Source organism: Marmota monax, unplaced genomic scaffold (genome assembly GCF_021218885.2).
Source record: "Marmota monax isolate L192 unplaced genomic scaffold, Marmota_monax_Labrador192_F-V1.1 WCK01_AAM20220418_F8-fsc00003, whole genome shotgun sequence".
Classification (NCBI taxonomy): domain Eukaryota; kingdom Metazoa; phylum Chordata; class Mammalia; order Rodentia; family Sciuridae; genus Marmota; species Marmota monax.
The window spans coordinates 26121463-26134950 of NW_026694084.1; the positions used below are offsets into that span (position 1 = coordinate 26121463).

Below are 13488 nucleotides of genomic sequence, written 5' to 3' on the forward strand. Positions count from 1 at the left end.
TTTTTCATAAATAATACAAAATTCAGTTTAGTGTGCTAGTAAGTTTTCAGAAATAGAATCCTCAGGAAGAAAGGGGTCCTTTGTCAAAGTTCAGTCAAACTTCATCCATATTCTATTCTAGCATTAAAAGTATAGTTGTTATGATCAGGCTAAAGTGATACTTACTCAGTTGATGGTATACAGGTTTATGTAATCCTTGAAGTTTTATTGATGCTATGGCAGCAAGTTTACCAGGGGGCTGCATTTTCCCATCTAAGAGATACCATATTCGAGCAAAAGTGGCCCATTGCTTGAAACACAGAAAAGAAAAAAATTAAAAATTAAATGAATTAAAATGGAAATAACTATTTTTTACTATATACGATTATATATGTATTCTATAGTTAATGTCAACAATTACTTTGAAAGAACTATCATTAAAAAATTTTTGTTTTGTTTTCATTTCTACTTCTGAAAAAGGAAAGCCTTTCTATTATTCACATTATTTAGGTCAGTAGGTATATTATATTGAAAGCTGAGTGGCCAATTGGAAACTAAAGACAATTCAGGAATTCAATTCCAGGGTAAAGTTATATAAAACAATGTAGTTGGGAAAGGACAGCTAAGTTGAATGAATTTAAATTTTAAAGAATTGTCTTAAGCAGGGCATGGTGGCACATCCCCATAATTCCAGCAGCTTAGGAGGCTGAGGCAGGAGGGTCTCCAGTTCAAAGCCAGCCTTGGCAAAATCAAGGCACTAAGAAACTCAGTGAGAACCTGTCTCTAAATAAAATACAAATAGTGCTCTCCACAGACCTGCATGTCTGGGGATGTGACTCAGTGGTCCAGTGCCCCTGAGTTTAATCCCGGGTACCACCCCCTCCCCAAAAATTGTTTTATACATCTTTAGGTTGTTTCAGACATGTAGACCATTCTTTTTGTAGTATTCATCAGTGTCTTTAAACTCGAAGAAAATTCCATCCAGAAAGACCTCAACCAGATGATTTCATTATGCATATACACCAGAGATTAAACAATTCTGGGGGAAAAAATGTAACTAGGCTAGTGGTTTTGTTTTAAATTATCACAAACTTCAAACTAGCCTATACCATAAGCAAAAGACCAATTTCCCCCCACCCATTGCAGACGAATAGTTTTATAGAAAAAAAAACTTTGATAAAAACGTACAAATGCTGCCACAATGCAAAACTGTTATTAAAGTTTTAAAAAGAGTTACACTTCACTTCCTGTATTTATCTCACCACTGACAAACAGTCCCAGGAAAGAAGCAGCACTGGGCTAAAAGTCATCCAGGACTAACATATTCAAAAGTAACTCCTAACCTACCCTTCCACCTGAAACCTGCGTCAACTTCAGCCTTCCCTGTTTCAGTTGATGGCACACCATCCTTCCAGGTGTCCAAAACACAAAAACAAAAACATGAAGACATCCTTCTTACTTTGCTGTCGACCCACATTCAATGCTTCAAGAAACCCTCTGGGTTCCATCCTCAAACAAAACCTGATCACTTTTTAGCACCAAATTCCTGGCCTGGATTGTGCACCCTCTTGTGTAGTGTGGTTTATTGCAAAAGCCTTGAAGAGGATTCTCAGCTTCTGCCTTGCACAGACCCGCATCTCTGTACAGATAGGGTGCTTCTCAGGACCCTGTCAGTTCACGTCTGACCCTTTGGATCAACTCTCCAACAGGTCCCCACTTACCATCTCTCTGACAGTCCCTCGGAGGAAGGGAGAAAAACATGAAAAACACTGACTGACAAAGGAGGGGACGAGTACCAAGACAGCAAGTGATGGTCGTCCTCACCACCCTCAGTGTGTATTTTCCCAAGAGTGGCTGCGGGTCTCGGTTTCCCTACCGAGTCACTCTCACTACTAATCCGCCGCTCTCCTTCTGCCAGCGTAATGAACACCAACCATCAAGGCACAACAGTCAGAACTCACCTGGGTTGCCCTAGAGAAACTCGACATCTTTCCCCACTGGCCGAAGCGTCCTTTTTTAACCCCAAGCTGAGCCGGGTCATCAGCAGTACTTGCCCGACGGGAAACGCATGTACCAAAGCACTTAAGTTCCTAGCTCGTCCAGCACTCTTCTGCTTCTTCTCACTTATGGATGCCCTCCAGTCTTCCCACAGTAACGATTTAGTCAAGGAAGAAAGAAAGAAGGCAGTTATTGATAGAATAATTCCCGAAAATAATTCCCAGTAACCTACGGAAACAGACGGAGGACACAATTTCCAAACGATCTGAGCGGAAAAAGAAAGCCGGAAGTGCGTCAAGCGCGCGGCTGTTTTGAGACTTAAACCTGGGGGTGAGTTCTGAAGGAAGGGATGGATCGGTATCTACTGCTGGTGGTCTGGGGGGAAGGAAAGTTCCCGTCGGCGGTCAGCGGGGAGACTGAGCGTGCACCAGAAGCGTCGTCGTTTGAGGGTACCGAGAAGCAGCCGGGTAAGCGCGGGGCTGAGAAACGGCGGGAATGGCTTGCGGGAGATGTTTGCGTTTGTGATCTAGGGAGGGACAGAGGTCACCATAGGTCCCAGGAAGCTGCAAATCTGGGTGGGATAGATCTAATGAGGGCTGGGCAGTGTCCTCTTCATGGGAACAGAAGTACAAATTTGTGGATGCAAGATCCCAGGGCTCAAAAGTTCCTGGCAGGGTAAGAATTTAACTGATCAAATCCTTTGTACCTTAATGGAATTTCTGGTCTTCGAAAACGTATACAATAAAGTAAATTTTTATGCCTTCCGTGTCCCACATACAGGCAATACAGTAAGGAACAAAATACAAGGTCTTACTGACCTTGAGCTTCCATTCTAATGGGAGGACGCTTATAACATCAACTAAGTTTAAACAAGAAATGATAAATTTTAGGCGATTTTAATTGCTTGACCTTGCGCTGCTTTTTGGTGCTTCTGTCTAGACTATTGTGTTTTACTTGTTTGTTTTGGTCAGGCAGTCATTTTGAGGGGGAAATGTACAAAGTGGGGTATAAAGTGTTGTGACAGATTTCCTGTTCTTTGCGGGAAATTTTTGATTTGTGCTAACTACTGGCATGCACAAATAGGGGCCTTTTTAGTTTGCTTGCTCTTGCTTTACTATATCAAAACATGAACAGATCTTGATCAACGTGTAGTTATTTTGTGTACAATACATTGATTTTGAGAGTCACTGATAGTGAAATTAGAATAGGCCTATGTTATGTAACTTGAGCCATGGAGTTAGACTGTCTTTACTTTTTCAGACTTCACAGCAGCAAATGTTTATCACCTCCTGAAAAGAACCATTAGTACTTCAGTTAATCCAGATGATAGTACTTTCCCTGGTAAGTACAACATAAACCTCTCTTTTCTCTGGCACAACAGTTGTATTGCAATCAATTAATTTGCTCATTTAGGAGAACAATAAATTCTTTGTTGACTTGGAACAGGGACTGAGATACCAAGGTAACTTAAAGGAATATAAAACTGGAAAAGGCATCACTTTCTGATATTTCAATATCATAAAATGGTTATGAAAATTAATATAGGTTTCTAGACCCCATGCTAGTAACCACTATCCTTTATTGCCCGATTGACCTCTGATCTTGTTTCCCATAAAACACATCTGACTAGCTTTGGCAGAAATTGAATCAGAGGATGCTAAGTTAGAGACTAAGGAGCTCCATGAATTTGTTTTGAAGAGCCTAAAAAAGAGGGGAAAAACCCCTCAACTTTTATTGTACAAAATATTTCTTAAAGAAGTGTATTTTATGCTAGGTAATACTCTAGATATGAAATCCCAAATAACCACATGTGATAAAAATAAACTGACGACTGCTGAGTGTGGTGATATACATCTGTATTCCAGTGACTCAGGAGGATGAGAGAGGAGGATCTCAAGTTTGAGACTAGGCTGAACCACTAAGGGAGACTGTCAGCAACTTGGCAAGACCCCAAGAAGACTAGGGATGTAACTCAGTGGTAAAATGTCTCTGAGTTCAATCGTTAGTACCCAAAGAGGTGGAAAACAAAAAAACAACAACAACAAAAACCCCTGAAGACTAAAATAGCCCCAAAGCCTTTTTTATCCCATTATCAAGGTAAATTATCTGTAAAGATTTGAAAGTATAGACCTAAATTGGAAAGAAGAGACTTAAACAGATCAATAGGCATTTCCACGGAAACATTTAATTACTCTGAATGAATTAAAGCCTTCTGTCACAAATACCTCAGAGTTCCAAAGAATTTTGAGATGAGATCATTGGGTCACTATCAGTAACCTTTAAGGAATCACAGACATTTTCAAGACTGGGAAGAAAGTAAGAGCTTGAGAGATTTCTAGTAAATTTAGAATGGAATACTTCATTCTCTTTCTTTCCAACTTGAGTGCTGTAGAATCACTCCCACAAAGAATGGTGATGAGAAGAATTCTGCCATCAAACAGGAATATAGAGACTAGGAGCTTCATGAATTTGTTTTGAATGCATCATCAATATTCATGAATGCATCCATGAAATAGTCTTCAAGAAGTGTGTATTTTAGATACAGATCCAGAAATTTGATATGAAGGCCAGCAGTATTACAGATCGTGTATCAACACCAGGTTCAACAAAGATGTCTGGGCCCAAGAAATAAGGAATGTCTCATATATGTTAGTGTCTTGTCCAGAAAACATTATGAGAATTAAGATTTGCCAAACAAGAAATATAATTTGGTTAACTGTGTGCCTAATGCCACTTTTAAAAAATCTATCAATGGGTATGAAGACTAAGCACTGATTGTCAAATAAAATTATAAAACTGGGAAAAAAGAAGAAGAAAAGAAAATTATTCTTGGATCTCAGCTATAGTTTTGTTCCTTTATGAAATTTTCTTGCCGGTCTTTACTTATATATATAACAGTGACTCAGGAGGATGAGAGAGGAGGATCTCAAGTTTGAGACTAGGCTGAACCACTAAGGGAGACTGTCAGCAACTTGGCAAGACCCCAAGAAGACTAGGGATGTAACTCAGTGGTAAAATGTCTCTGAGTTCAATCGTTAGTACCCAAAGAGGTGGAAAACAAAAAAACAACAACAACAAAAACCCCTGAAGACTAAAATAGCCCCAAAGCCTTTTTTATATAACACATATATAACACAGGGTAATGTGACATATGAGGAGGATTTTTTTCCTGAATAAAAATACATTATTAATGCCTCCACATCAACTTCTTTAGTATTTATTTGCTTTTTAAAAATTATAATTTTTTTATAATTTTAATTATAAAATTAAAATATATTATTAATTTTATTAATACTTATTAATATATATTATTTGAACAAATTATGCCACTTTTTCTGTCCTTAACTCCTACTGATTCTCTTAAAAGTCCTTCATAATTGTTAAACATGGTGGACTTTCTTTGTTCTCATCTGCTTTAACTTTTTGAGGTATTGCATATTTTTTTGTAAAAATCTTACTACCTTTGGCTTCTATTGACATTTTACAAATGCATGTACTTACTTTGAAGCTTATCTTTACTTTTGCTTCCTCCTCTTGGCCTCTGTCTGAGAATGTCCTTTGAAGACTCAGAAAGTAGAAGTGTCAGAACAGACTAAGTGCTAAAAGCTGAAGGAAATTTCTGTAGATGCCAGGGAGAGTGAGCCCAGTATGGTAACTTTCTTTATATTTCTCATGACTGTATAGTTTACTTCTTCCTCTTTTCTTACATTAGAGAAATTCCCCTCTCTCAGTGTTAACTATCATCATTAGAAAATGATTTCTAACGTGCGTGCTACCCTAGCTTGTTTTCCAAGTCCAATAATACGCTCGTTAATTTTTCAAATTGCTATAATGTTAGTCAGTACCACTTATTCAGGAAAGATTTTCTTATATTTGTGCTTCAAATATATCTGTAAAAGAACTCCTGGGAGCATTCTAGAAATTCTTGTAAGGCTAGAAGTCTCTTATGCAGACCTTCTTTTGTGTGGTTTTGTGGGATGAGAAATAACAAGCTGAGCCATGCAAAGCCATCCTAATGTAGTAATTAATGGGAAAAATGACAGTTATTCCATAATCTTTAAAATTTTCTGTTAAAACTCTCCTAATGTTATGTATGTTTAGGAAAATAAAAAATCATAAAAATACTTATTTTGCACACTGTAATTTAAAATATTAGAAACATTGAGGATTCATGTATTTTATTTCTTTGTAAAAATTTAATCAAGAGTAGTTGGACCATGCTTGCTGTCTTCCTGTCATCTGGCTTAGATGACAGTGTGATGGTGCCACTTAGTGAGACAAGCAGATTTGGGAGGGAATATGACACACTATTTGGAACGTGTAAAAAGTTAGCTAGCAAAATGTCAAAGTAAATGTTTTGTAAAAGTTGAATACATGGGTCTGGAACTTGATGCAGGGTATGGCTGGAGATATAGATTATAGAATCATTAATACATAGATGTCAATGGAAGCTATCAGAAAGATGAGGTATCCTTATGGATAATGGGAAGGACAGAAAATCTAAAATTGAATCCCAGAATTTAAAAGTGCTGAACACCAGTATTTAAAAGACTGAAAAGAGCAGCCAAAAAAATAGGTGTCACAGAAGCTAAGTGTTGTAATGATAAATTAGTGGAAAGGGTCATCTTTGATTTGAAATGCTATTTGAAGGGGATTGGGAATGTTGATGAGGAAATGGAGAAGGTCAGGTGTAGACAGCCCTTTCAGAAAATTCATGAAGAAGCAAAAAAAGAGAGACATGGTAGTCAATGGGAAGGGGAGCTGAACTTAAAAGGATTCTATTTAAAAAATAATAATTTGAGTAATACTTGTAATTACTCTAAAACACTAATGAGGGGAACATACTGAAATGAGTGGGACAGGGTCTCAAAGGAGTTTTGAGGGATGACCTTGAATTGGAAGGTCAGTGCTTCTTAACATGTTAACAAGAAGGAATGAGGCCAACTTAATGGGAGTGTAAGTAGAATCCCATGTTTCCTGAAAGAAGTCATCACACAATGACTTCTATCTGCTTAAGGAGGTAGGAGGTGAAGTCTTCTGCTGAGATTGTTGGACGAAAATGATTATAGACACTTGGCATCTTGTCTGACTTCCATGAGAAGCAACTCCTTTGTCTCCAGCCAGGCTGAACCAAACTTCCATGGTCTTTGGAGAGTGAATTTTTTTCACTTAATAGCTTACATGGTTTCGAGTAACTCAGCAGTGATTAAGTAGGTATATTTTCAGTTTTTATAATAAATATTAATTTGTTTGAAAGGGTTATTAAAAATAATAGTGGATTTTGAGTTATGACACATTAATGCAAAGTGTTTGTTGTAACTTTGCCCTTTAAGTAGATTGTTCTGTTTGAATTTTTTTTTTTTTTTTTATATTTTAATATTTATTTTTTTGACAGACACAACATCTTTGTTTGTATGTGGTGCTGAGGATCGAACCCGGGCCGCACACATGCCAGGCGAGCGCGCTACCGCTTGAGCCACATCCCCAGCCCAAAATATTTATTTTTTAATTCTCGGCGGACTCATCTTTGTTTGTATGTGGTGCTGAGGCTCGAACCCGGGCCGCATGCATGCCAGGCGAGCTCGCTACCGCTTGAGCCACATTTTTATCAGAGATTTTTAAAAAGATCCATGGATACACACACACACACATACATATATATATAAATATATAACTTGGAAAACATTTCAAATATGTTTCAAAATTACATTATTCTCTTAAGCACATTTGCTATGACATTTGCTTATTTATGCCTACTTTTCTTCTGATAAGTGTGATTTTGTTTTCAAGCCTGTTCAGTGGGTGGTGTTCCTGGTTCCAAGAAGTGGTTCTTTGCAGTGCAGGCAATCTGTGGATTTTACCAGGTAATTCTTATTAGTCAGTGTCTTTGTTACCATAAAGAATTTCATGAATACATTATCTAATGTGATCTTTTATTAGTTTTGTAGTTCTGATTGGCAAGAGATACATTTTGATGCAGAAAAAGATAAGATTGAAGCTGTTCTTCAAACAAATATTGAAGAATGCTTGAGTGCTGTTGAGTGTTTTGAAGAAGAAGATAGTAATAGCAGGGAATCCTTATCCTTGGCTGAGTATGCTTTATATGCTTTTTATACTATCGCTAAGATATTTTATGGACGGTTATAAAGATGTAGACAGTTATTTTAAGCCAGGAGGGTGAAGATTGCATATTTTAGCAACTATACTAAGTAAATTTTAATTAACTGAAAATTTTAAATCTTCAGTGTGAAAGATATTGGGCAATTTAGATCTTTTATCTCAAAAAAAATTCTTCAAAATACAAAAGTTAATATCTGAAAATGTTTTGTTTTTTAACCTTACATAATTATGAGAGTTATAAAAAGTGATTAATTAACATCACTTTCTTGAAGATAAGTTCTGCCTAATATTATATTTTAAGAGCTTGACTAGAAATGTCATTTAATGTTAATAGTTATCATTATAACCAAAGTATCATTTTCGTTTTGTTCTTTGAGCCTGAAATACATGATTTTTAAAAATTTATTTGTAACTTCAACGTTTAAAATACTTTTAAAGTCCACAAGATTTTTGAGAAGTATGTATGTGTTTTTTAATTGTGGTGGTTTTTTAATTATGGTTTTTAAAATTATGGTTCAGTATGTAAGATTTTCCAGATTACAAGTTGTGATAATTTTTTCTTCATACAGTGTCCCATCTCTGATTCATAATTAGTGCTTTTTATTTATTCTTAATAATAGTTCATGACAGAAACATTTTTAGTGTTCATATATTGTAGTATGGCTATAAGTTGCACAAATTATAAAAATTACCTTTGTCTATCTCCAGATGATATTGTTTATATTGGTTAATGAGGGAAGACAGTGTAGAACCTTGGAAAGAGCATTAAGTCAAGAGTCAGTAAAGTGGTTGCTAGCTACTTGACCTTAGGGCAGGCACACTGGCCCTTATTTCCTCCTCCATTGATTGTTGAGGTCCTTTTAGATAATTTCTAAGGTGCATTCATTTGCCCTTAAAAGCTCTTATCAATCCATGTTTTCTCACAACTGTTAAGAGATGACAAGTGTCATAGTTAGTGTTTCTGGTAAATGACCTAATAACTATTTCCACAAGAGGGAGCCTAAAAACTTTAGTTTAACATAATATGCCTTAAGTTGTTGTTGGCTTTTTTTTTTTTTTTTAACAATATCAGTTTATAATAAAGGATTTAAATACCTTCATACTATGTGATAAACTATTATCAGGGAAAAAAATCATCATATGGAGAAAACTGATAGGTGGTGATCACTTTAAAAATTCAGAAAAATATTTGTCCATTAGTTATCATCTATATTTAGTATAAAAATATAATTCAAAGGGCTGTTGTTCCCTTTATTATTGTTAATTTTATTTGTATTTTGGGGTGTGGGTCAGAACTTATACCTGCAGTTTGAATCCTAGTTTCTATACATACTCTTAGGTACCTTTAGGAAAGTTACTTAAAGTGGCACTAAAACTAGTATTATAGTAGTGCCACATGAATCTGTTGTCAGGGTCAAATAAAGCATTTACCTTAACACTTAACAATGTCTGGCACAGAGATCATTATTACCTATTAAGATAATATAAAATAGATAGATAGGTATGAATATGTGGATTTTTTTTTCCCTCTAACTTGTTCTTTCATTTTAGTCTATATGAGGAATGTGCTGAAAATTTGCATCAGTTATCAGACAAGCTTCCTGCACCTGGTAATATTTATTAACTGCTTTCAATACTTGGTATCTTACACTTTTTTTGTGATTGAGTAATATATTTAGTCTTTCTGCTAACGTCTTTCTCACTTTTAATCTTGAAAATCAAAATGAAAAAAATAATTTCTTAATTGAAGTTGATACAAAATGTACTCTACTATTTTAATACAGTATGTTACTGAGACATTGAAATTCTTTTTATTATTTTCATTTAGGTAAGCAAAAAATTAGAATTTAGAAAATTAAATACCCATTCTGTTTCCTTATTTAGTTTTTACTGAAGAACAATCTTGCCACTGTGCACCATTGTTTTTCAGAGTGTGTTCTATAGAACACTAACCCTATAAAAAAAAACTCTTGGAAAAATAGCTTCTTTAACCTAGATATTTTGGATAACATTTTTTTATGGTGAAGTTAGTATACATACTATCAAATGGAATATTGTGCAGTAAAAGAATCTCTTTGCTCAGCATTTTTTGTAGAAGCTATTTTTTTCCTATAGTGGAAAACATATTTTGTGAAGTATTGTATTGCATTATTTTTAAAAATGTTTTTAGTCCTGAACCAACCTTTCTTTCTGTTAGTCAAGTGGCTGTCATCTAAAATTTGGTAGAATTTGGCATCATATACTTTTGAAGGGCTTTCTTTTCTGAATGTGTCATTTTTGAAGGTCTTTTACTAGGCAGATATTTGGTGTGTATTATATATCAAGCATTGTTCTAGGGGCTGAGTATATAACAAGGAGTAAAACATAGATAGTGACCATAAAGGATTTTTTTTAATGCACATTTTTAGGTGGGGCTTATATTATATACTGGTGCATAATATCAGGACTAATCTACTTTTATGAATTTTAAGAAGTCAGATCATATATCCAAGATTCAATGCAGAGGACTTAGTATATTGGTATATACAAATAATATAGACATGAACCTTAAAAACAAATATAAAATACATTTTTGGAAAGTGAATCTCATTTTAATATAGTTAGGATATTTGCTACTTAAATAATTCCTATGGTAAATATTTCTTTTAAAATAATAGTAAAACTATGGGTGATAATCTTAATCTATTAATTACACATCTATTTTTAAACAAATTCTTATTGACACCAAAAATCATGAAGCATTTTATAGCTAACTGACAGTCCGATCCTTATATTCAAGGAGATCGTATTTTAGTGCAGAAAGTCCCACATAGAAAATAACTGCATGTATTGCTAAGTAAACATATTTTGTGGGTTTTTTTTTTTTTTTTTGTGTGTGTGTGTGTGTGCTGGGGATTAAACCCAGAACCTTGCATCCATGCTAAGCACCTAACTCCTCAATTTTTTAAATGAAATATGTCAGGTTTAAAATATGCATTGAAATATTACACAATTGCTGTTTGGGCAGTTAAAGAACTTTCATTAACACTCACTATTTGGCTTCTGTTTCATTTAGATTTTTCATGTCCTTCAGTAAATTTATAGTTTTATAAATTTAGACTGATATGAAGTTAGCCTTCTTAGAATCTAATGATGTTCTCAGTATAATTGGTTTTCCTGAGTGTTTTATTGTCCCTTAAAGAGAAATAATTTATTTAAGCATCACAATTTAAAACTAATTCATTTCCTTTTGGATAACCAAATTAAGTGTAGAAAAGTATAATGAGATTGCATAGGTTTTTTCCTCTGTTGAGTACAACAATAGCATTGATGATCTCCAGGAGGTGATGTATATAGTTTACTAACACTGCTACATAATTGACAAGTAATTATGATATAGTTCATTGTTTTCTAGCATATGCTAGCTATTTTGAGATAACTTAGCTTTAAATCTAATGTTGAACATTTAAAATTTTTGAACTCCTAAATATGTGTATTGTTTTGAAGAATTTTGGAAAGTAAAGTTAAAATATTCCTTTATCTTCTCAATAAACCTAGCATTCAACTGTTCAGGGTACTATTTTAAGACTTTCCAGATCTAACATATTTAAAAATTATGAAAATGTTTCTCTCTCTTTCTAGGTAGAGCACTGATAGACGTAATACTATTGCCCTCTGACAAAGATCCTCTTCAGCTGAAAGACTGTTTACCTGCTGTAGGAGCATTAAAACATTTGAGGGAATGGCATTCAGCAAAAATTACTGTAGTGGCACAACACTGTGAAATGTAAGCTTCTTTGGTCATAGTTATTATTGTTTATGTTATCCGAACATACTAATCTCTGTTTAATATACTCCTCATTTCAAAATTATTTTAATGTGACAAGGTAAAGTTTTGTGTTAACTTTGAGTTATATCTAGAGAATAATCAAGATTTTTTTTTCCATTATACCCAGGATGTTTAAGTTTTTAGTAAATATAATTAGTGATGACTTATAATCACTATTGAGCATTGATTTTCCAGACTCATTGTGTACTTTTAAATAGGCTTATGTTTTCCTGCAAGCAGCATGATGTATGTATGTAGGTGTACTCCAGTTGTAATATCATATTTTTTTTTGTTTTGTGCCAGTATAGAAATAATTATACAGTGCTGTCTTTTATGATATTTTACTATTGATCAATTGTGTATTCTAATTTTGATGCTTAAATTACTATTCAGATTGGATTTATTAACTTCATGATTATTAGACAGTGCTTATTGAAATTTACTTCATATCAAGCACAGCAATATATGCTGATGAGTTAAGAAAGTGAGAAAATATGGTCTTTTTCATGAAAGTGTGGGGAGAAACAGGAATACTAACAAGAGATAAATGAGATAAATCGTAAAATTTTGTGCAAAGTCACATGGGAACAATTTTAGAATAGTCCTGTTTCAGAGGTAGGTAACAGATGTTAAGCTTTGTGTGTCTGTGTATACATTTGACACATTAAAGCAACATAAGGGAAATATCTATTTCTTCATCCTTAGTAATAGTAATGTAATAATAATAGTAATAATGAGGATGTGGCATTAAATTAATATGTGACATATCTTACTCAGAGACTGAATAATAGGAATTCCATGGTATTAGTAGGAAAAAAACAACAGTGATATAAATTTTGCAATTTTGCCTGTCTTATAGGTAAACTGTAACCATGAAATATAAGCAAAACATAAAGTTGTGTATTTAATTATCGTAATCTTTTTTTTTTTAATAGAAATTGTCAGAAAATTGTAGAATACCTTTCTGCTCATGTTATATCTTTAGAAGAGCTCAGAAATGCTATTGACTCAAAGGAATTATGGAGGGGAAAGATTCAGATATGGGAAAGAAAGGTAAATGGATTTCTTAATTATGAAGCAGGTCTTTCAACTTTATTTTTAACACAGGTACTTTAAATAAGTCTTATTGTAAATGTATTCTATAAGATGTTTTACACAAACACTGTAGAATTTTCTGTGACAATAAAAGTGTTCTGTTATCTGTGATATGTCCACTAGCCACATTGTTATTGAGCAGTTTATTTATTTATTTTATTTGTAATTAAGCACCTTATAAATGACTAGTCATCTGATGAACTGATTTTTACTTTAGTTCATTTAATTTAGTTTCAATGAAAGTAGTCATTGTGATTAAGTTTTGGAACCTACAATTCTAGAATACAACACTTTTAAAACAGAATTTAACATTAGTCAAATTCATGTTGTTTACCCAAGTTGCTTTATTTTATTGCATGTGTGATCTATTAGAAACATTGCTTAGAGCAGTACTGTGGTACCATCTTGGGTAATCTCTGCTTTCTACTAACCAGGTCTCTAATTTTGAACAATTTTCTTTTAATCTTATCAGACCCCATTTCTCAACT

General features: G+C 34.1%; 2 protein-coding genes across 2 annotated transcripts in view; one reads left to right on the plus strand and one right to left on the minus strand.

Annotated features, from left to right (window-relative positions):
* Mrpl13 (mitochondrial ribosomal protein L13) overlaps positions 1–2177 on the minus strand; it is a 37711-nt gene extending 35534 nt beyond the window's left edge. Inside the window, exons 1-2 of the mRNA XM_046464939.2 lie at positions 1941–2177; positions 166–289 (exon numbers count right to left, since the gene is read on the minus strand). Coding sequence (XP_046320895.1) covers positions 166–289; positions 1941–1967 — 151 coding nt within the window. The 5' untranslated portion in view covers positions 1968–2177. The remainder of the gene's footprint in view (positions 1–165; positions 290–1940) is intronic.
* The window catches only part of Mtbp (MDM2 binding protein), a 71369-nt gene continuing 60058 nt past the window's right edge, over positions 2178–13488 (plus strand). The window contains exons 1-7 of the mRNA XM_046464932.2: positions 2178–2444; positions 3238–3318; positions 7768–7841; positions 7918–8069; positions 9649–9707; positions 11719–11863; positions 12841–12958. Of these exons, the coding sequence (XP_046320888.1) occupies positions 2327–2444; positions 3238–3318; positions 7768–7841; positions 7918–8069; positions 9649–9707; positions 11719–11863; positions 12841–12958 (747 nt within the window). The 5' untranslated portion in view covers positions 2178–2326. The remainder of the gene's footprint in view (positions 2445–3237; positions 3319–7767; positions 7842–7917; positions 8070–9648; positions 9708–11718; positions 11864–12840; positions 12959–13488) is intronic.